This window comes from Bos indicus, chromosome 15 (genome assembly GCF_029378745.1).
Source record: "Bos indicus isolate NIAB-ARS_2022 breed Sahiwal x Tharparkar chromosome 15, NIAB-ARS_B.indTharparkar_mat_pri_1.0, whole genome shotgun sequence".
Lineage (NCBI taxonomy): Eukaryota > Metazoa > Chordata > Mammalia > Artiodactyla > Bovidae > Bos > Bos indicus.
In genome coordinates, this window is record NC_091774.1 from 36,530,153 (window position 1) to 36,554,253 (window position 24,101).

The following is a 24,101-nucleotide window of genomic DNA, read 5'->3' on the forward strand; positions in this document are numbered from 1 at the left end:
TATCTTTTCATTTTTTCTATTCTTTTTTTTTTTTTTTTTTTGCTAGCCACCAACTGAATTACTCTTAATAATCTAGTAGGGAGAACTGAGAGGAAAAATGCACACATACATAGACTATACATTATGAAAACTCATTCCATAATAATTTCATTTGTGGATTGGTAAAGAAGAAAATGTACAATTACTGGGAAGCTTGCTGAGTTAAAAGCAAAGAGGAAAGTGAAACATAAGCTAAGAATTCTTTTTTCAGTGATTTAGATTAGATCATAAATATTTCTGAAGTTAGAGAACTTTCCTTTTTTTCTGAATTAGTCAAATATAAGTGATGGTTTATTCTTTTGTCATTGACAGTCCTTTTAAAAATCCTTGCTGTTTCCTTGTTTTGTAGAAGAATGTCTTCCAAGCAAGCCACCTCTCCATTTGCCTGTACAGCTGATGGAGAGGAAGCAATGACCCAAGATTTGACCTCAAGGGAAAAGGAAGAGGGCAGTGATCAACATGTGGCCTCCCATCTGCCTCTGCACCCCATAATGCACAACAAACCTCACTCTGAGGAGCTACCAACACTTGTCAATACCATTCAACAGGATGCTGACTGGGACAGTGTTCTGTCGTCTCAGCAAAGAATGGTGAGCTTTTAAAATCTGGCCACTGTCCCTAAATGTGTCTGTTATTATGGGCTCATTACAAATATGTGTTTTAGAGAAAGCTCAAAATTTGTAGCATTAGAGTTATTTGTGTTCAGGCCTTGGTGGCTCAGATGGTGAAGAATCCACCTGCAGTGTGGGAGACCTGGGTTCAATCCCTGCATTGGGAAGATCCCCTGGATGAGAGCATGGCAATCCACTCCAGTATTCTTGCCTGGAGAATCCCCGTGGAAAGAGAAGCCTGGTGAGCTACAGTCCATGGGGTCACAAAGAGTCGGACATGACTGAGTGACTAAGCACAGCACAGCACATGAAAACAGCCACCATGTCTATTATTAATATACTACTGCTGCTGCTGCTGTTGAGTCGCTTCAGTCGTGTCCGACTCTGCACGACCCCATAGACAGCAGCCCACCAGGCTCCTCCGTCCCTGGGATTCTCCAGGCGAGAACACTGGAGTGGGTTGCCATTTCCTTCTCCAATGCATGAAAGTGAAAAGTGAAAGTGAAGTCACTCAGTCGTGTCCAACTCAGCGACCCCATGGACTGCAGCCTACCAGGCTCCTCTGTCCATGGGATTTTCCAGGCAAGAGTACTGGAGTGGGGTGCCATTGCTTTCTCCAATATACTACTAGTTAGTGGGAAAATTGGAAAATGGTTTGTGGTTTAGATTTTGTCCATTATTAGATCAACTTGCCAAGAGGGATTTAGTTTAATTTTGAGGAAAATTTGGTTATCTTATGCTCTGATTCTCTGTGTTTAAGATAGTGAACTTAATAACACAAAATAGGTATGATTCAATAAAGTGTGGCCGTGTATTAATATGGAAAAATTATAATAAGCAAACATATCTATGTGAATGAGGTCATAGAGTGAATACATCTTCAGTAAGGAAATGCAAGTATTTATCATTTGTAACAGTCATTCTTGATTAATAATAAAGCTTTTCTCACTTATGTGCCTACATATTAATTTCAAAAGGACATGCAAAGCTCCTAAGTATCATTCAGTCAAACTGCAGGAGTTTGCCCTAAAGGTAGAACAGCATCAAATACATGCAATGTATTGGCCTACTTTCTCATGTTAAGTTCTACCTGTAACCATTAAAACAGGCACCATAATAAGTGACATTACTTATCTAGTTTAAAGCAAAAGTATTCAATTTTTTTAGCATTTATAACTGACTGAAATCTTAACATATTTTATTAGATTAGGAATTTTAAATCCTGTTTTACATGTCTTAACTCTTGGTTAAATTAATGAAAAATATTTTAAGTGGGAAATGAAGAAAAGTTTTATCCTTTAATAAAAAGTTAAGTAGTATTTAAAAATGCCTCTTTTTATATTTAAAAATTCTTGCTGTATTGTCTCAAAACTAGTTCAAAGACTTAATTCCATAATTTATGGAGGCAGACATTTCTCTTTTTCAGATGATTTCTCAGTCACAATTAGTACTCTGAAGCAGTAGGTGAGAAATAGAGAATTGGACTAGACTAACTGTTCTAGACCAACTTTAGATTCAAAGGGGATCATCATTATACAATTAGACCCACTGGAAGATTTGTTTTCCTTGCATAGGGAAAAGAAAAGATATGGTTGGAAAGATTGTTTGGGACCAGTTATCCAACAAGATCTTATATTAATAGATAACTTTATGGAAGTGAGAGTTGATTCTAAGCAGAATAGGAAGCCCTTAAAGTGTTTAAGAACTTCAAAAAGAGAATTTCTGACTGTATTATGAATAGATGGGAGGGAGACAGAGTGAAAGGAGGAAGATGTGCGGGAAAGCTACTTGAGAAATCCAGGTAGAGATGATGGTGGCTTGGGTTAGTGTAGAGGCAGATCAGATAAAGGGAAGGGATGGGTTCAAGATATATTTTAGCTTTTATGCCAAATATACTTATGGACAAATCAAAATAACTACACTGGAAAATACAAGTTGAGGCAGAAATAATACAGTTCAGATTTTACTTCTTTAGAGCACTCTACATTTTTCTTAGTAAAATTTATTTTGTATATTAGCAAGTGCAAAATTGCTTTGGTGAGTTAGTCTCAAAGTTTTATGATCTAATATTTTGTCAGAAAATAGATATTAATAATTTGCTTACCAAATTTATGTTAAGTGGGATTTATGGTAGCATAAAATAGTTTAAGTATACAAATATGTTATATTAACATAAAAGAAATCATATTTGCTGGAAATGTTTTCAAACTTTCATTCTCTTCTGATATCAATCATTACTTTCCACTGGAGCCTTTGTATATTCTGAATGTCTGGAAGCCAAAATATTTTGTTTTAGCTCCGACTCTATGGTATTTCCCAGCTGTGTACTTATATGGTATAATAAAAGGATTTAACAATTGGGAAATAGCAGCTGCATTTGGAAATTCCCTTTTGTGCTCCCTTTTCATTTGATAGATTCAGTAATGTATAACAAGTGTAACATCAGACCTGTAATGACTTATACCCCAAGGATCATATCACTGACCAAGTTTTCTCAACCAAGCAAAGGAAAACGATAGCAGGATTTTAGGTTTCTTGCAAACCTGTATATAGAGAATATGAGCACTGGGGTAGGGTAACTATGGTTAGAGGAAAATTTAATAAACACTTAGCCTCATTCAACATTCAAGTAAATTAAATCCAGAGTAGTTGTTATGAGGTTAAGTGAAACTTGTAACTCTCTACAGTGGATCGTATTTGTTATACATTGTACTGAACTCGTAAAATCAGCATGGAGCAATAGGAAACAAGAGTGCCCGGAGTGGAATGGGTGAGGTAGAGAGTGGTATGATATCAAATCTAGGAGGCAGGCAGATGACAGGTACTACGGGGTATCATAGGCTACAGTGAGGTGTTTGGTTTACTTTAAGTGGAGGAGGAAGCCACTGGAAGATTTTAAGTAGGACACTACCATGATTTGATTTATTATATTTTGAAAACATCATATTAGCTGCTGTGTACAGAATGGATTGCAAGAGATGACACCAGAAACAAGGGCGCTTATTGAGAAAGCCGTTGCAGTAGTGCAGGTGAGAGTTTGATGATGAGTGAAAGAGGGGCAGTTAGGGAAGTCATTCTTTGAAGAGTTCCATAGAGTCTGACGGAGAAGACAATGGCACCCCACTCCAGTACTCTTGCCTGGAAAATCCCATGGACGGAGGAGCCTGGAAGGCTGCAGTCCATGGGGTCACTGAGGGTCGGATACGACTGAGTGACTTCACTTTCACTTTCCACTTTCATGCATTGGAGAAGGAAATGGCAGCCCACTCCAGTGTTCTGGCCTGGAGAATCCCAGGGATGGGGGAGCCTGATGGGCTGCCGTCTATGGGGTCGCACAGAGTCAGACACGACTGAAGCGACTTAGCAGTAGCAGCATAGTGTCTGAAGATGACAAGATTCACACAGAGGGTGAGCAGGATATTTTATGTAATATACACTTGGGTAGAAATTGAGTCAATAATATTTTATAACACAAAGTAAAGTTGATGAGACCAGGGCGTGGGGAAGGATAGGCAATGCTCCTGCACTAAGAGTGTTCCATGTGAGGAAGAAGCTTTTTGCCTAACAAGGAGCTGTTTACAGGTGACTTCTGGGGTAGGTTATGGGAATGTGGTCTGATACCAACATTATCTCTTATAAGATCCCCAAAGTGACAGGACTGTGAGTGGGACCTCCTGCATGCATGTGTACCTGTGTACTTGCGTGCATTCCCATGTTATATATCTTAAGACAAATGGATTATATGCATTTGGCTTTTAATTACTAGTCTAATTAGGTAGAAATAATCATACTGGACCCTCAGGTCCAGATATCAGAATTCCTTATTTTAGAGACCTATTTAAATTCCTGAAAGTTTTATCTCCTAGATAAGTTTTAAAAGTAATTTTCCACTATAAATAAAAGATGTCAATAAATCCTTAGTTGCAATTTAAAGAAAATAATAGGCATATTGAAATATTTAATAAATAATTGTTGGGAATAATACTTCCCTGCTTGCAAACAATTTCTCCTCTCTGTCTCTCTTGCTTTCAGTTCAGCGAAGTTGCTCATCCACTCTGAAGCATTCCATATAGTTTGTTTTGAGTTATAAAAATTCTGGTGTGGATTTTGTACCTTTTCTAGAATGGAGCCGTTGCCATTACATGATAACGTAGTCTAGGAACTTTGAGTGAGGATTTAATCCTTTCCAGTCATGCTTTATATTGTGAGAGACTTTTAGAAGGTTTCTGATTTTGTTACCTTTTAAAAGATTTTAAAAACTTGGATTGTCATGCTTTTGGTACGATTTAGTCACTTAAGGTAGTAGGCAGCACTCAAAATTTATTTCCTCACTTTTATTGCGACTATGCTTTAGAAAATGTAGTGAAACCCACTAGTTCTCCTGGTTCAAACCATGTGTGAAGTTTATATTCATCTATTTGGTACCTGATTGGGTCTGTGAAGCACTGGGGGAATAAATCCATACACTAGCAAGGTTTAGACCTGAGAAATTTAGTTATTCAGTTCAGTTCAGTCGCCCAGTCGTGTCCGACTCTTTGCAACCCCATGAATTGCAGCATGCCAGGCCTCCCTGTCCATCACCAACTCCTAAAGTTCACTCAAACTCACGTCCATCGAGTAGGTGATGCCATCCAGCCATCTCGTCCTCTGTTGTCCCCTTCTCCTCCTGTCCCCAATCCCCCCCAGCATCAGAGTCTTTTCCAATGAGCCAACTCTTTGCATAAGGTGGCCAAAGTATTGGAGTTTCAGCTTTAGCATCAGTCCTTCCAAACAACACCCAGTACTGATCTCCTTTAGAATAGACTGGTTGGATCTCCTTGCAGTCCAAAGGACTCTCAAGAGTCTTCTCCAACACCACAGTTCAAAAGCATCAATTATTTCCCCTCTCATTTGGGGATTTTTGGATATCCATTCACTTTAGGTAAAATTCAAACCTAGACTTCTGTTAATAAGTGAAAATGTTCCTCCTTGCTCCTGAGTTGTGAAACATTTTCAAGGAAGCCCTATGGAAGATTTCCCATTTTCTATAACTCTGAAACTATATTAGCACACAGTATTGTCTGTCTTTAAATGCATCTCAGAAACATAATGACAGAAATTTACTTACAGTTTGGACCAAAAAATAAAGCTATATTTTATGTCATGGTGCGAATAATGAAATAGACAACTAATGCTGTCTAGATCAACGTGTTGACATTCAGTTCAGTTCAGTTCAGTCGCTCAGTCGTGTCTGACTCTGTGACCCCATGAATCACAGCATGCCAGGCCTCCCTGTCCATCCACCAACTCCCGGAATTCACTCAAACTCATGTCCATTGAGTTAGTGATGCCATCCAGCCATCTCATCCTCTGTCGTCCCCTTCTCCTCCTGCCCCCAATCCCTCCCAGCATCAGAGTCTTTTCCAATGAGTCAACTCTTCGCATTAGGTGGCCAAAGTACTGGAGTTTCAGCTTCAGCATCAGTCCTTCCAGCATCAGAGTCTTTTCCAATGAGTCAACTCTTCGCATGAGGTGGCCAAAGTACTGGAGTTTCAGCTTTAGCATCAGTCCTTCCAATGAACAGCCAGGACTGATCTCCTTTAGAATGGACTGGTTGCATCTCCTTGCAGTCCAAGGGACTCTCAAGAGTCTTCTCCAACATCACAGTTCAAAAGCATCAATTCTTTGGTACTCAGCTTTCTTCACAGTCCAACTCTCATATCCATATATGACCACTGGAAAAACCATAGCCTTGACTAGATGGACCTTTGTTGGCAAAGTAATGTCTCTGCTTTTCAATATGCTATCTAGGTTGGTCATAATTTTCCTTCCAAGGAGCAAGCGTCTTTTAATTTCATGGCTGCAATCACCATCTGCAGTGATTTTGGAGCCCCCCCCAAATAAAGTCTGACACTGTTTCCACTGATCACCTTTATATATGCACACCTTGTTTATCATTCCTGTTATCAAAAATATATATTTAATACTGTAAAGCAATTATCCTTCAATTAAAAAATAAATAAAAATTTTAAAGTATATAAAAAAAAACTTTCCTAAAGTGACTCATTTAAACAGGATGATTATTAATACATCTTTCTAAATATATTTTTTGGAAAAGTTTTTTTACTTAGCTATTATCAAAATGTTTATCAAAAGTAGAAACATTGACATGCTCCGGAATAGCTGGCTTTTCCCCCTTGGGCAAGAAGGAATCAGGTATGCATGCTGATTAACACACTCCAGTCATTAACGTGTGATTATGTGGGCTGCATATTGAGCACCTGCCAAAATATAAAAACCCAGTACTTTGCTACATCTGTGTTTTGGATTTCTTTTGTATTTTGATAGTTCAAGGAAAATCAGACCCCTGTATATATTTTTTTTCAGTATAATAAAATTGTGTGTATATAATATTTTCAAGGAGTTGGGATATGCTATGTTTATTTTTATTTTAATCTTTGAGGCTGTATAAGATCCAGTGACTGGGGTTTGCAGAGCTCTGACTGTAACATGAATCTCTTAATGAACTCCATCATCAACTTTCACTTACAATTTGCAGCATTCCTTCATGTTCAATAAGGACTATCTTTTCTGGGATTCAGCCAATATTCCTCATATTTGCTTTATTTTTGCATCATACCTTTATGTGTCATAAATATCTTGTTTTCATTTCTTTCACCAATATGCTGTTAGTGTACACCTCATAGTGATGTTAGGGCTGCTCCTATGGTTTGATTTTTTCCTATCCATTATCCATTGGCAAATACTCCTTCATGACCAAAGTGTAGCTTAGGGCTTATAGCATTTCCAGACACTTAGGAAAAGTCACTTGTGGAAAATTATTTAAAATCTAATTGATTACTAATAGAAAATCTTGTATAATCTAGTCTAACAGAAGAGCTTGATTGAACAGGCCTATTCTCCTTAGGTTTTATTTTCTTGATGGATTTAAATAGCATTTGAATATAGTAGAAGATTTAAAAAGTAAGCTTCTTGTTAAAATTGGTCAGTATCAATCATTGGAAGCTGATCTTAGGATACCAGTAATTTTCTGATTAAAGCAGAACTTCACAAACAAATTTCAGTCTATAGGTGGTTCTAATAAATGTACACTTTCTTGTGCAGAATTCCTTCTTGCCCAGTGATGACTTGGATACATCACTGTAATGAAACACCATAACTTGAATAATGAAATCTGCACATTTCCATAATACTTCTAAGCAGCATGGTATGGAAAGAAATATGCATATGTATAGCATGCAGTTAACTATTTACATGACCAATTTGAACTTTTTCAAGATTAGAATGAGATATGAATCTTAAAGTCCTTCTAGATCAGCATGAATAAGATGGTGGTGGATATTATGGCATATTGTTTTGGGAGGATAAAGCTGGGGTTGTGTTTGCACTCCTCCAGATCAACCTTCTTAGTTTAATTTGAAGAGGGTTACTTTCCATAAAGTCAACTTAACACGACAAATTCTGGTACCACCATTTATTTGGAGATGAGATTGTAAGGGCTCTCTTTGATTATTGAGTCAACCCACCTGCACTAAGCAGGAAAGACCCTGCTTGTTCCTTCCATGAACGTATCTAATCTTTTTGGAATACATCTAATGAATGTGCCTTGCTGCTGCTGCTGCTAAGTCGCATCAGTCATGTCCGACTCTGTGAGACCCCATAGACGGCAGCCCACCAGACTCCCCCATCCCTGGGATTCTCCAGGCAAGAACACTGGAGTGGGTTGCCATTTCCTTCTCCAATGCATGAAAGTGAAACGTGAAAGTGAAGTCGCTCAGTCGTGTCCGACCCTCAGTGACCCCATGGACTGCAGCCTTCCAGGCTCCTCCGTCCATGGGATTTTCCAGGGAGGAGTACTGGAGTGGGGTGCCATTTCCTTCTCCAAATGAATGTGCCTTAATTACCTTTATATGTAAATTATCCCACTGTTTGTCCTCTGCAGTAAGAACTTTTCCTGCTTTCCAAGAGAAATGTAACCTTTTAAAAGATGAACAACTTCAAGCTATTTTTTCTTTTGTTAATATAGATTTCAATGTGATGACATATTTATTTTTATACTATTAACCTTTGAAGTATTATTTTGACATTACAATAGTTCCATGACCTCTAGGCATTATTTTTCTAGGTGGTGCAAATTAAGTTCAATAGTAATATCTCTGTGTAAACCACATCTTCAAATCCAAAGTATGAATTACAGATTTTTGCTAATAAAAATTGTACAATCAGGTCAAAATTAGAAATGAATATTTATGCATGTCATCTATCTTCTTTATATTTCATTAGTGCCCTAGAAAATGGGAAACCCTATTTAATAAAATGATTAGAAATTATTTTGTGAATTTTTGCTTTGATTATAATTTAATCAAATTTGGGGGTTTTTTAATCTAATTTTTACTGCCGGTGTACTGAGAATACCTAGAATACAATAGTTTCAAGTTCATCAAACTTTTGGGAACAAATGTGCTCTCAGTCAAGCATAGATAATTTATGGTGGTACGCACGTTAGTCGCTTAGTCTTCTCCAACTCTTTGCGACCCCAAGGAGTGTAGCCTGCCAGGTAGGTGCCTCTGTCCATGGAGTTCTACAGGGAAGAATAGAAGAGATTAGTTTACCTTGAAAGACAAAGAATTAGGACTTTTTTTTTTTGGAAATTAGTGTTATTTAGGAATTATTTGGTTCATTCTAGTGGTTAGTTAGTAGTTTCTCCTCTGTTCATGGAACTCTCCAGGCAAGAATACTGAAATAGATAGCCATTCCCTTCTCTAGGGGATCTTCTTTGACTCAGGGATCAAACCTGGGTGTACTGCATTGCAGGAGGATTCCTTACCATCTGAGCCACCAGGGAAGCCCAATTGTGGGCCAGCCAGAATTAAACTAAAGTAATTCATGAACAGATTGAGAAAACTTTTGCTATTAAATTCAGAGTTAATATCTGGCCTTCAGTTGTATTAATTTTTTTGTATCTAGTATGCTTCTACCAAAATGCCTTTCTTGTTTTTTGTTGTTACACTGATATATTTTATATGTGAAGTTGATTAAAGATGATTAAATATTTTGCTTTCTGAAATTGAGAGTAAAATTGGAGTTTAGATCTCCTTTTGGCTACTATTTTCTTGGATCCATGAGGAATGACACTGCAGGGTAATGAATGAATCTGAATCTGAGTTTTGGGATTTGGGGAAATTAACAGAGAACAATAAAAATTTACACCCCTCTCTTACTCAGAGAGAAAGGATGGGCTTTATGATTATAACTGAGCCGTTAATTCAAGGTTGTGTGTTGTTTTTAGGTAGAGCAATCACAACCTCCAGATGATGGGGATATTTGCCACCAGATTAGACTTTTACTTGCTGCTTTGTAGTAAATTAGCAATAGTTTTGTGCATAGTTTTCCTTTTTCTAGAAATGTAAATACAGATAGATAGATGTTTTCATAAGCAATGTAGGTACTGAAAAATCATTTTTGATTTCTTTACTTGCTCTACTGTGAAAACTCAAATCAGAGAGCTAGAGATAAAAAAATTTCTAGATTACAAACAGTCTTGTTATGCCATTATATATATTTACTTGACGTATTAGAAGGAAATTAAAGTTTTTGTGGCGAAATTCTCAAAAGTGGGAATTTTATTTGGGCAAGATCCTAGAGAAGAGAAGAGATTGTTGAGTTCACAGAGTGGCTGGGAAGGCTCCGTGTGTAATGATGTAAAGAGCAATCTGCTCTCTAGTTTCTCTTCCTTAGGCAAACTAGGCCATAAAAGACTTCACTGTTAATAAGAGTGTAATCTCTCTTAAGGAACAAGTGGATTTGACCAGTCTTGACCGGGCTCTGTAATGTTAAGATTTGTGAGGAATGAAGAGCACACTCTGGGCTATTTCTACTTTTGTGTATGACCCCAGCCTCATCGTTTTTAAATAGGCAGCTAAGACATAGGTAGTTATTATATTGAAAGTTGTTTCTGGAGGCTTAATTATTACTTATTTTCCTAGTGGATCCCAACTTCCTTACTTTTTCCCTAAAAGCTTTATATTTTATTTTCTATTTTTGCTGAAACTACTCTAATACCCTTGAATGATTGTCGAATCCCCCTTTCTTATAACAGCCCCAGTTTCTGTCATGAATTAGAGACAGGTTTCCAAGAAGCTGGAGTAAACAACATTTCAAAAGATTGTTTGTGCCTTTCTCCAAGCACTAGACTTCTCTGCCACTGTGAGCAGGGATACTGATGGCTGCTCACTGATCATAGTAGTGGTTGATGAAATCATCTTCATCATATAAAAGTGCAAGGTAAAACAGCAAGTGCTGGTGTAGAAGCTGCAGCAGGTTATCCAGAAGATCTAGCTAAGATCATAATTAAAAGTAGCTACACTAAACAACAGATTTTCAATGTAGATTAAACAGCCTTATTTTGGAAGAAGACACCATCTAGGTTTTTAATAACTAAAAATGAGAAATCAATGAATGCCTGACTTCAGAGCTTCAAAGATAGGGCTGATGCAGCCGGCAAATTGAAGTTGAAGCCAGTGCTCATTTACCATTCTGAAAATAATAGGGCCCTTAAGAATTATGTTAAATCTATTCTGCCTGTACTCTATAAATGGAATAACAAAGCCTGGATGACGGTATACCTGTTACAACATGGATTACTGAATATTTTAAGCCTATTGTTGAGACCTACTGCTCAAATAACAGATTCCTTTCAAAATATTACTGCTCATTGACAACGTATCTAGTCAGTTTAGAACTCTGATGAAGATGTACAATGAGATTAATGTTTTCATGCCTGCTAACACAACATTCATTTTGCAGTCCATGGATCAAGGAGTAATTTCAACTTTAAAGTATTATTTAGGAAATACATTTCATAGGGCTGCAGCTGCTATAGATGGTGATTCCTCTATGAATCTGGGCAAAGTAAATTGAAAACCTTCTGGAAATGATTTACTATTCTAGATGCCATTAAGAACATGCATGGTTCATGGAAAGAGGTCAAAATATCATTAAAAGGAGTTTGGAATAAATTTATGAACCCCCCTGGGTAACTTTGAGGAGCTCAAGACTTCAGTGGAGAAGGTAACTGTGGATGTGGTAGAAATAGCAATAGAACTAGAATTAAAAGTGGAGCCTAAAGATATGACTGAATTCTGCTATCTCATGGTAAAACTAATGAATGAGGAGTTGCTTCTTATGAGTGAGCAAAGTATATGGTTACTTGAGATAGAATCTACTCCTGGTAAAGACACTGTGAAGGCTGTTAAAATGACAACAAAGGCTTTAACATATTACTAAACTTAGTTGATTAAGTCGCATCAGGTTTTAAGAGGATTGACTCCAATTTTGAAAGAAGTTCTGTTGTGGGTAAATGTTATCAAAGAGCATTGCATGCTACGGAGAAATCGTTCATGAAAGGACGAGTCAATTGATGTGGTAAACTTCATTGTTGCCTGTTTTAAGAAATCACCACAGCTACCCCAACCTTTATCAACTACCACCATGATCATTCAGCAGCCATCAACACTGAGGCAGGACTCTCCACCAGCAAGCAGGTTATGACTTGCTGAAAGCCAGATGATGGTTAGCATTTTTCAGCAATAAACTATTTTTAATTGAGATATGTACATTTATTTAGGTATAATGCTACTGCACACTTAATAGACTATAGTGTAGTGTAAATAACTTTTAAATGCATTGAGAACAATTTGTATGACTTGCTTTATTGTGATTTTCACCTTACTATGGTGATCTGGAACTAAACTCACACTTTCTCCAAAGTATGCCTTTATTGTTAAAACCCAAAGCAATCTACAGCTTCAGTGCAATCCCTATCAAACTTCTAACAGCGTGTTTCACAGAATTAGAGAAAACAATTCTAAAATTTGTATGGAACCACAAAAGATTCCAAATAGCCAGTCTGATGATGGGTGGAGGTGTGCTCCCATCTTACTGGTTACTTGGCCTGAGGTGTCCAGCAGTAGAGTTTACAGACAGCTAGGTGGAGCTGGGTCTTGGTGCTGCGATGAGGATCTCTAGGAAATCTCACCCTGGTTAATATTCCCTGGTACCTGAAGTTCTCTGTTAGTCCAGCAGCTTGAACTCTACACTGCCACCACAGGAACTGAGGCCTGACCTCTGGCTTGGTTGCGTAGGAATTCCTCCCATCCTCTTAGGTGTCTGAGGTCCCCCTCCAGTGCCTAGTAGGTGCCCTACTTATGAGGAGGTGCGAACTCCATGTCCTCCTACTCTGCCACTTGACTCTACCCACACCAAACAATCTTGAGAAAGCAGAACAAAGCTGGAGATACCACATGCCCTGATTTCAAATTATACTTTAAAGCTACAGTAATCAAAACAGTATAGTACTGGCACAAAAAAAGACGGGTAGATCAATGGAGCAGAACTGAGAACTCAGAAATAAATCCACACATATAAGGACAGTTAATTTATGACATAGGAGTGAAAAACATACAACAGATAAAGATTTGTTTGTTCAATAAATGAAATTGGAAAAGATGGACAGCTACATGCGAAAGAATGAAACTAAGCCACTATCCTACCCTAACACCAAAATTAACTGAAAAAGCATTAAAGTCTTGACTGTAAAACCTAAAACCATAAAATCTCTAGAAGAAAACATAGGTGATAACCTCATTGACATCAGTCTTAGTGATTTTTTTTGTGGATCTGACTTCAAAGGCAAGGGCAACAAAAGTACAAATAAATAATTGGAACTGTATCAAACTACAAAGCTTCTAGACAGTAAAGGAAACCACCATCAAAATGAAAAAGCAACAAAGCAAACCACTGAGTGGGAGAAGATATTTGCAAATCATACAGCTGATAATGATAAGGGGTTAATATCCAAAGTATTGGATATATATATACACACACACACATTATATATATATATATATATATATATATATATAACTCATACAAACATCCTGATCAAAAAGTGGGCAGAGGATCTAAATAAATATTTTTCCAAAGAACATTATGCAGCTGGTCAACAGGGACATGAAAAGATATTCAACATTACTAATTTTTAAAAAAAATTTTATTAGAGTATAGTTGATTTACAGTATGTTACTTTCTGCTGTCCAGCTAAGTGTATCAGTTATACATACACATATATCCACTTTTTTCCCATATAGGTAGAGGTATTATAGTGTATTAAGTAGATTTCTCTGTGTTATACAGTAGGTCCTTATTAATCATGTATTTTTTGTATAGTAGTATGTTTATGTCAGTCCCAATCTCCCAACTTATCCCTTCTGTTCTTTCTCTCCTGGTAACCATCAGATTGATTTTTACATCTGTAACTCTATTTCCATTTTGTAAATAAGTTTCATTTGTACACTTTTTTTTAAAGATTCCATGTATAAGCAATATCATATAATTCTCTGTCTAACTTACTTCAGTAAATATGACAGTCTCTGGATCCATCCATGTTGCTGCAAATGGCATTATTTCATTTTTTATGGCTGAATAATATTCCACTGTATATACGTACAAACTGAAACACAAAACAGGTCAATAGTTATTAGAGGGGAAATAGGTTGAGGGGGTGGGTGAAATGGATGAAGCAAGTTAACTGTATGGTGATGGATGGTAACTAGACTTGTGATTTTCATTCTGTAGTATTAAACAACGGAGATGGCAATGGCACCCCACTCCAGTACTCTTGCCTGGAAAATCCCATTGATGGAGGAGCTTGGAAGGCTGTAGTCCATGGGGTCGCTGAGGGTCAGACACGACTGAGAGACTTCACTTTCACTTTTCACTTTCATGCGTTGGAGAAGGAAATGGCAACCCACTCCAGTGTTCTTGCCTGGAGAATCTTAGGGACGGGGCATCCTGGTGGGCTGCCGTCTATGGGGGTCACACAGAGTAAGACACGACTGAAGTGACTCAGCAGCAGTATTAAACAAATGTTGAAGTATAATGCTATATACCTGAAACATTAAAAAAAAATCTAATATAACTAGTTATTAAATTAAAAGAAAGGGGAATTTTGATCTAGAGTAAAAGAAACTTAAGAGTATAGCCAAATATAAACCATAAACTTTGATGGAATCGGTTTTGAAAAAAATATTTTGGGACAACTGTGGAAAGTTTAATATGAATAGTATATTAGATGTCTTAAATGAAGTATTATTCATTTTCTTAGGTATGATACTCATATTGTGGTTATGTGGGAGAACATCCTTATTTTCTGCAGATGCTTGCTAAGGTTTTTAGGGGTAAGATGGCAGTGATGTCAATAAAATATTCTTCAATGTTGCAGCAATATAGTTAGATAAATGCATATATATAGAACAATATGGCAAAATATTGATAATTGTCAATCAATCCAGCTGTTCATTATAATAATATTCATTATTTTAGTCTTTCTAGTTTTTTTGAATGTTTAAAAGTTTTTTCCTAATAATATTTAAAATGCCCATGTGGTAAAAAATGAAAAGTTTGAACTATAATCACCAAGCCTCTTGCTACTTTTTACTTTCTTGTTTTCCAGGTTAAAATTATTTTAGCAAATTCAGTATAAACTGGTAGTGTTGTTTAGGTTGACTATCATATGGTAGTTCAAACAGTAATGAATTTCCAGGTGAAAATAACTGGCTGGATTTGCTAGGCACATGAATCAGCTGAGCTTTGTTAGAATATTGCTTCGTCTGGTGGGGAATTCACTTATTAGGCCTGCCTGCCTCAAAGCTCTTCTTACTGTTCTATTACCAAAAAGTTATAAAGTATTCTCATCTCTGAGGCCATCTGTCCTATAGCATGAGCTCTTTAAAGTTTGATATCTCTAAGGCTGTGATAGTGTGTCTTAGTTCTTTGTTGTTTATACAATACTGAGTATATTCAGTTCAGGGTGCTATTCTTTAAAAAAGAGGGAGGAACAAAGTGGAACATACTCAGGGGAAAATGAACAGGATAGCTGAACTGTGTTTTTCTTATGAGAAAGAAATGAAGGAAACAGATATTTTACCTAGAAAAAGAGATAATACAAGGGTGCTATAATAGCTGTATGTAGCACTTTTAAATATTTCCATGGAAAAGACTCTGATGCTGGGAGGGATTGGAGGCAGGAGGAGAAGGGGACGACAGAGGATGAGATGGCTGGATGGCATCACCGACTTGATGGACGTGAGTTTGAGTGGACTCCGGGAGTTGGTGATGGACAGGGAGGCATGGCATGCTGTGATTCGTGGGGTCGCAAAGAGCCGGACATGACCGAGGGACTGAACTGACTGACTGACTGACTGACTGATGGAATGAAAGGAGAACTATAGGCCGAAAGAAGAGGATTCATATTCCTATAAATCAGAATATTAGAGAACCCTCCAAACCTGGAATGGACTATGTTGGAGGTGCTAAATCTTATATTAGTATTAGTTCAAGGAGAGAACAAGAAGTCGCTTCTGATGAGTATTGTGGCAGCCACCATCACTAACACCACCACTTCCACCACCTCCACCACTATCATCATGATCTGATGAACAGTAGTGAAGTCACTCAGTCGTGTCCGACTCTTTGTGACCCCATGGACCATAGCCTGCCAAACTCCTCTACCCATGGGATTTTCCAGGCAAGAATACTGGAGTGGGTCGCCATTTCCTTCTCCAACTTGCTAATCTAAGTATTTTATTTTTATTAATTTATTTGATTTTCATAACAGCCTTCTGACATATGTTCTGTGCTGCTATTATTTTCAAAGTAGTCTTATAGATGAGAAAGTAAGGCACAGAGAGGTTACCGAACTCTGGGGCTATATGAGAGGTGGATGGAAAACTGGGATTTAACCAGAAAATCTGGCTCAGGGAGCCTGTGCTTTGTTTGCTGTTATACTACCTTGTTTTGCACGAGGGAATCAATACTAGATGTCACTGAGCAATCGAATTTTTAAGGACTTTTGAATCTTGAGATTTTCATTCTATATTCTGATAGTGTATAGATGATGCTAGACTTTTCGTTGTGTTTCCCTTGACAAATTTGAGGACTTTAATGTTTTTCTATATTTATTCTGTATTGTTTAAATGCATTTATTAAATATCATGGAATGAGACTATTTATACAACTTTTGGTAATTTTTTCAAAATGACCAAATCAAAATAGTTTTTTCTTATATGAATTCAGGAATCATGACACTTCAGTAAATACTGGTAACAAATCTACATGCATGAATAAATTTATTATTGTTACTTAATATTATAGTAATAGTGTACAGTGACAAACTTGAGAATGCTATGTAAATCTCATATATTACATCAAATATCAGTTTTAATAAAAGAAAAAAGAATATACTTTGTTTTAATGTTAGAGTCAGTGATAAATTTGTCAGGAATAATCTGTTGGGAAGAACCCTGGAGAAGGAAATGACAACCCATTCCAGTATTCATGCCTGGAAAACCCCATGGTTAGAGGAGCCTGGCAGGCTACAATCCATGGGACTGCAAAAAATCAGACACAGCTTAACAATTGAACAACAATGACTGGAACCAAATTTAGTATTTTAATTTGTGTAATCTTCTTTAAGGGGCTTCCCTAGTAACTCAGCTGGTAAAGAATCTGCCTGCAATGCAGGAGTCCCTGGTTCGATTCCTGGGTTGGGAAGATCCCCTGGAGAAGGGAATGGCTATCCACTCCAGTATTCGGGCCTGGAGAATTCCATAAACCAGTGCTTTTCCTTAAAATATGTCACTGAGAAAACATACTTTTTCCTCTGAGAAAGAACCTATAAAAGTTAGCAGTTTAGTTTTCAGCATGTTAAAAAGGTTAGATATATTTTGCTAGCAAGGAGTTATAAGAACTTAGATTAGTTACAGCTTTTATTGTCAGTTACCCAATCACAGTATGGTAGAATACCTTTTATGCAGCACAGTTGGCAGATATTTTTTGGTTCATCAGAAAAGTGTTGTTTAGAGTGAGGAATCAGAAGAAAGCAGTAAATATATATATAGTAGATGGCAATATAATTCAATTCAGTTCAGTTCAGTTCAGTCACTCAGTCATGTCTGACTCTTTGCTTCTCCATGGATTGCAGCATGCCAGGCTTCCCTGTCCATCACCAACTCCCAGAGCCTACTCAAACTCATGTCCATCACGTCGGTGATGCCATCCAACCATCTCATCCTCTGTCGTCCCCTTCTCCTCCTGCCTTCAATCTTTCCCAGCATCAGGGTCTTTTCTAATAAGTTGGTTCTTCACATGCGGTGGCCACAGTATTGGAGTTTCAGTTCAGCACCAGTCCTTCCAATGAACACTCAGGACTGATCTCCTTTAGGATGGACTGGTTGGATTTCCTTGCTGTCAAGGGACTGTCCAGAGTCTTCTCCAACACCACAGTTCAAAAGCATCAGTTTTTCAGCGCTCAGCTTTCTTTACAGTCTCTCACATCCATACATTACTACTGGAAAAACCATAGGTTTGACTAGACAGACCTTTGTTGGTAAAGTAATGTCTCTGCTTTTTAATAAGCTGTCTAGGTTGGTTGTAGCTTGGTCATAATAAATCACATACATGTATACAAGATTGCCGGGAGAAATATCAATAACCTCAGAGATGCAGATGCCACCACCCTTATGGCAGAAAGTGAAGAGGAACTAAAAAGCCTCTTGATGAAAGTGAAAGTGGAGAGTGAAAAAGTTGGCTTAAAGCTCAACATTCAGAAAACGAGGATCATGGCATCTGGTCCTATCACTTCATGGGAAATAGATGGGGAAACAGTGGAAACAGTGTCAGACTTTATTTTTCTGGGGCTCCAAAATCACTGTAGATGGTGACTGCAGCCATGAAATTAAAAGATGCTTACTCCTTGGAAGGAAGGTTATGACCAATGTAGATAGCATATTCAAAAGCAGAGACATTACTCTGCCAACAAAGGTCCATCTAGTCAAGGCTATGGTTTTTCCTGTGGTCATGTATGGATGTGAGAGTTGGACTATAAAGAAAGCTGAGCATCAAAGAATTGATGCTTTTGAACTGTGGTGTTGGAGATGACTCTTGAGAGTCCCTTGGACTGCAAGGAGATGCAATCAGTTCATTCTGAGGGAGATCAGCCCTGGGATTTCTTTGGAAAGAATGATGCTAAAGCTAAAACTCCATTACTTTGGCCACCTCATGCAAAGAGTTGACTCATTGGAAAAGACTCTGATGCTGGGAGGGATTGGGGACAGGAGGAGAAGGGGATGACAGAGGATGAGATGGCTGGATGGCATCACTGACTCGATGGACGTGAGTCTGGGTGAACTCCGGGAGTTGGTGATGGACAGGGAGGCCTGGCGTGCTGCGATTCATGGGGTCGCAAAGAGTCAGACACGACTGAGCGACTGAACTGAACTGAACTGATACATATATGTAATTTATGTACTATAACTTAAAAAGTTATTTGAAACTTAAAGTATGTAAGTGCAGTACATACCAAGGAAGGTGGAGTCATCTGTCCTGGCAGAGAAGATTGATCACTGACATGGTTGACTTGCCAGAACTTGGTGATTTAAAACAAACAGAAGCAACTTTTAGTTGTTTTTATTATCATTTTTAATTTCTTTGCAGACACTACATCCCTTTGATTCCTTTTAGTCAAAGACTACCAAGAACATACCCATAGTTGAACAAATTGGGTTTATTACTGATTGCAGTAGGGAACATTCACACCACAGGAAACCATGGAGTGTCTCAGTAAGAGAATATTCAAAATAACTTTTTTAGGATTTAGACTTTAAGTGATTTGGGGTAAGGTCTAAGGAAAAAGAGGTTTGATATAGACTGGAGTAATAGGACAAATTTGTGATTGTATATCTCATTAAATCTTATTAGAGGGAGGGCAGATAAGAATAAGAATAAAGTTGTAACTGGAGAGGCAATATAACTAAAATAGAAAATAGAACAAGACAAAATCGACATCATGCAAGGCAATAAGAATAAACAAACTTAATTAAGCCTTGTTAATAGGTGGAGGAAAGGACAAAAGATAATATTCTGTCTCTACAATTTTATTGGCAGCAGGTAGGGAAGTTGATCACGTTGCTGCTTTAGAGAAGCCATTTCCCATTCGTTTCTCCTAACTGCAATCACTTCCACCTGTGTGTGGGTTTCAACTCTGTTATGTAGGGCAAGATTGCACTTCTGTCCTACCGTCTATGTCTGTATTTTTTTCTTTTTTTTTAATTGGAGTATAGTTGTTTTACAATGTTGAGTTAGTTTCTGCTGTGCAGCAAAGTGCAACAGTTATACATATATCCTGCCTTTTTTTGGATTTCCTTCCCATTTACATCACCACAGAGCATTGAGTAGACTTCCCTGTGCTATACAGTAGGTTCTCATTAGTTTTCTGTTTTATACATAGCAGTGTATATATGTCAATCGGCCTGTCTTAATTTCCAACATCTTATTTGACTTTTGCAACCCCAGTTCACTTCTCTAATCTTGCAATTCTTGGTTAAGGTGCAGTTGGAAACTCAGCTAAATTAGAGTTGTAGTATACTGTAGCTGACTGATAAAGGTCAGTTTTCACTCCAATCCCAAAGAAAAGCAATGCCAAAGAATGTTCAAACTACTGTGCAGTTGCATTCATTTCACATGCTAGCAAGGTAGTACTCAAAATCCTTCAAGCTCGGCTTCAACAGGACATCAACTGAGAGCTTCAGATGTACAAGCTGGCTTCGGAAAAGGCAGAGGAACCAGAGATCAAATTGCCAACATCTGCTGGATCATAGAAAAAGCAAGGGAGTTCCAAAAAACACATCTACTTCTGCTTCACTGACTATGCTAAAGCCTTTGGCTAAGATGGTAATACCAGGCCACCTCACCTGTCTCCTGAGTAACCTGTATGCAGGTCAAGATGTGACCGTTAGAACCGGACATGAAACAACAGACTGGTTCAAAATTGGGAAAGGAGTATGTCAAACCTGTATATTGTCATCCTGTTTATTTAACTTATATGCAGAGTATATCATGTGAAATGCCAGGTTGAATGACTCACAAGTTGGAATCAAGATTGCTGGGGGAAATATCAACAACCTCAGATATGCAGATGATACCACTCTAATGGCAGAAAGTGAAGAGGAACTAAAGAGCCTCTTGATAAGAGTGAAACAGGAGAATGAAAAACCTGGCTTGAAACTCAACATTCAAGAAGTTAAGATCATGCCTGCAGGTCCCATCACTTCATGGCAAGTAGATGGGAAAAAAGTGGAAACAGTGACAGATTTTATTTTCTTGGGCTCCAAAATCACTGTGGAAGGTGACTGCAGCCATGAAATTAAAAGATGCTTGCTTCTTGGAAGACAAGCTATGACAAATCTAGACAACATATTAAAAAGCAGAAACATCACATTGCCAACTAAGGTCCACATATACTCAAAGCTATCGTTTTTCCAGTAGTCATGTATGGATATGAGAATTGGACCAAAAAGAAGGCTGAGTGCTGAAGAATTGATGTTGTCAAACTGTGGTGCTGGAGAAGACTGTTGAGAGTCCCTTGGACAGCGAGGATATCAAACCAGTCAATCCTAAAGGAAATCAACCCTGAATATTCATTGGAAGAACTGATGCTGAAGCTGAAGCTCCAGTTCTTTGATTACCTGGTGCAAAGAGCTGATTCATTGGAAAAGACCGTGATGCTGGGTAAGATGGAAGGCAAGAGGAGAAGGGGATGGCAGAGGATGAAATGATTGGATGGCATGTCTAACTCAATGGACATGAATTTGAGCAAACTCCAGGAGACGGTGAAGGACAGGGAAGGCTGGCATACTCCAGCTCATGGGGTCGCTAAGAATGGGACATGGCTTAGCTACTGAACAACAAAAAAATACTGTAGCTGGGACTTCCCCAACAGCTCAGCAATAAAGAACCCATCTGCAATGCAGGAGATGCAGGAGCCATGAGTTCAGGCACAGGGTCAGGAAGATCCCCTGGATGAGGGCATGGCAACCCACTCCAGTATTCTTGCCTGGAAAATCCCACAGACAGAGGAGCCTGGCAAGCTACAGTCCATGGAGTCACAAACAGTCCAACATGACTGAAGTGACTGAGCACATGCACACACATAGAGTAGCTGCTCTTGGACAGAGTGGATATAATCCATATGCAGTTAGGTTTAGTGGGAATTGATCCCTAGATAAAGCTAATTACAAATGTTGAGGTTATTGGAGCTTTGTGAGGGACCAGATCTTAGTGGAATTAATTAAGGATGACTTCATAAAGAAGGTGATTTTGAGCATTGATATTAAACAGAGTAACAGTTCCATATTTATTATTCCACTTAGTTGAATGAGTATAAATAAAAACCTAAACTGGTACCAGTGATTATCGTGACTATTTTCAGAATTAAAAATTGAAACCAAAGATAATTGGACAAAGGACATTTCAATAATAAGAGTAGGTATCATTTACTAAGTACTTAGATGATAGATACTTCCCTACGTGCTTTTTTCATTGTTCATTTCTCACATCAGCTATTTGAGGATATTATAACTCCATTCTATGAAAAGGCATAATCTAACTTCCATCCTCTTGACTGTGGATCAGCCATGGTGACTTACTGTTGAATAGATTGTATTGACAGTTATAGGGCATGACTTCACAAACTAGGTTAGAAACAGTGATATAATTTTATTCTGGCTCTTTTGAGGACATACACCTGTGGGAGGCCTGAACTACCATGTAAGAAGTCCAGCTATTCTGAGGCCAATATGCTGAAAAGAAAAGATCATGTGGAGAGATCACATAGAGGAAGATGTCCAAGGAACCCCAGCTTCCAACCCCAAGCTCTTAAAGTGTTCACTTTGTGAATAAGAAGCCTTTGAGCTTACAGTCTTAGCCACTAACTTAATGTCAACCTCATGACAGACCTTGAGACAGAACCACCCAGCCCAGATTCTCCTGAATTCCTGACCCATAGAAATCATTAAAGTTAATAAATCATCATTGTTGTTTTAAGCATTAAGTTTTAGGATAATTTTTATACCTTAGTTATAGATAACTAAGGTGGGGTATCTTGGAAATTTTGGAATTTGGGTTAATAACTGGAATTCCTGTCTCAAAAGTATGTAAAGCTCACGTCTGAAAATGTAAGGCAAGAAAGGATTTAGAAGGTAGTGTTACTGAAGTTATGGCATCTTTTACTCTTGAGAGTGATTTTAGGATAGTTTTGTGGAATGGAAAATCACTGAATTGGGTGTCAGAAAGCCTACATGTAGAATTCAGCTCTGCTAGTCCTACCTGTGTGACATAGGGAAAACCACATAACCTTCTGACTGTTACTTTTCTTCTTGCTAAAAACAAAGATGTAGAAATTCAGTACACAGTTCTTGGCAACACATTTTTAGAATAACATCTAGAGACTGGAGTATATCAGAGGAGAGTGATGAAGGGTCAGGAAACCATGTCAAATGGGAAATAGGTGTTGAAACTGAAGGAGTTTCATCTAAAAAAAGGACTATTTGCTTAATTTCTCCTTTAAGATATTTTGAACAACTTTAACATGGAACAGGATATAGATTGATTTTGTGGATCTTTTGAGGGCAAACAGGAAACCGTGGTTGATAATCATGAGGAATCTAGATTTTAGTTGATTAGGGATTCCCTTTTAAATAATTAGTTATTAGAAAATACTATTTAAGAGCCCTCGGCTGCAGAAATGCCCAAAGAAAGCTTGATTGCTTTTTCTGGTTTCAATACTGGGAAACTATAATGTACTAACTCTATAGACATCTTCAAGATGGCCAAACTCTATTCTCTTAAATTCCTTTTATATTTCCTCTAAGCATCTCTTTATAAAATGATATTGTTCTTCTTTATTGCATAAGCAATATATTCATTAATGATAAAACACAGATAAGCAAAAAGAAAGAAAAATTACCAATAATGTTATCACCATTTAGAAGTCACTATAAATATTTCAGTATATATCTTCCAAGTTTTTTTTTTGTGACCACGTTTATCCTTATGCATGCATGTAACAAGATTGAAGTTATACTAAATACAATATCTTTTTCTCCATTTGGTGCCTCCTCCCTTGTAAATAAATTATTTCTACAACATTTTTTGTTATTCATGTTCAACCTTGAACATATTAATAATATTTGTTTTCTAATTAAAAGTCTTATTGATGATAGAACATTTTCAAAATATATGTAATTTCAAAAAGAAAATATAAAACTACCTATTATTTCAAGGGACTTCCCCAGTGGCTCAGCGGTAAAGAATCCACCTGCAGTGCAGGAGATGCATGTTCAGTCCCTGGGTCGGGAAGATCCCCAGAGGAGGAAATGGCAACCTCTTCTAATATTCTTGCTGGGAAAATCCCATGGACAGAGGAGCCTGGAGGGCTACACTCTGTCGAGTTACAGAGTTGGACATGACTGAGCACAGCACATTATTCCAAGACACAGGACCATTAACATTTTGTTGGAAATTCTGTCTTCTGTACATAATTTTTTCTTAAAAAAT

The 24,101-nt window shown here is 37.7% G+C and overlaps 1 protein-coding gene across 35 annotated transcripts in view; it reads left to right on the plus strand.

The window, feature by feature from the left end:
- The window catches only part of SOX6 (SRY-box transcription factor 6), a 720,388-nt gene that overhangs the window by 306,652 nt on the left and 389,635 nt on the right, over positions 1–24,101 (plus strand). For all 35 annotated transcript variants that reach the window (XM_070803611.1, XM_070803609.1, XM_019974613.2 and 32 more), the window contains one exon: positions 389–629. In XM_070803611.1, the coding sequence (XP_070659712.1) occupies positions 393–629 (237 nt within the window). In that variant the 5' untranslated portion in view covers positions 389–392. The remainder of the gene's footprint in view (positions 1–388; positions 630–24,101) is intronic.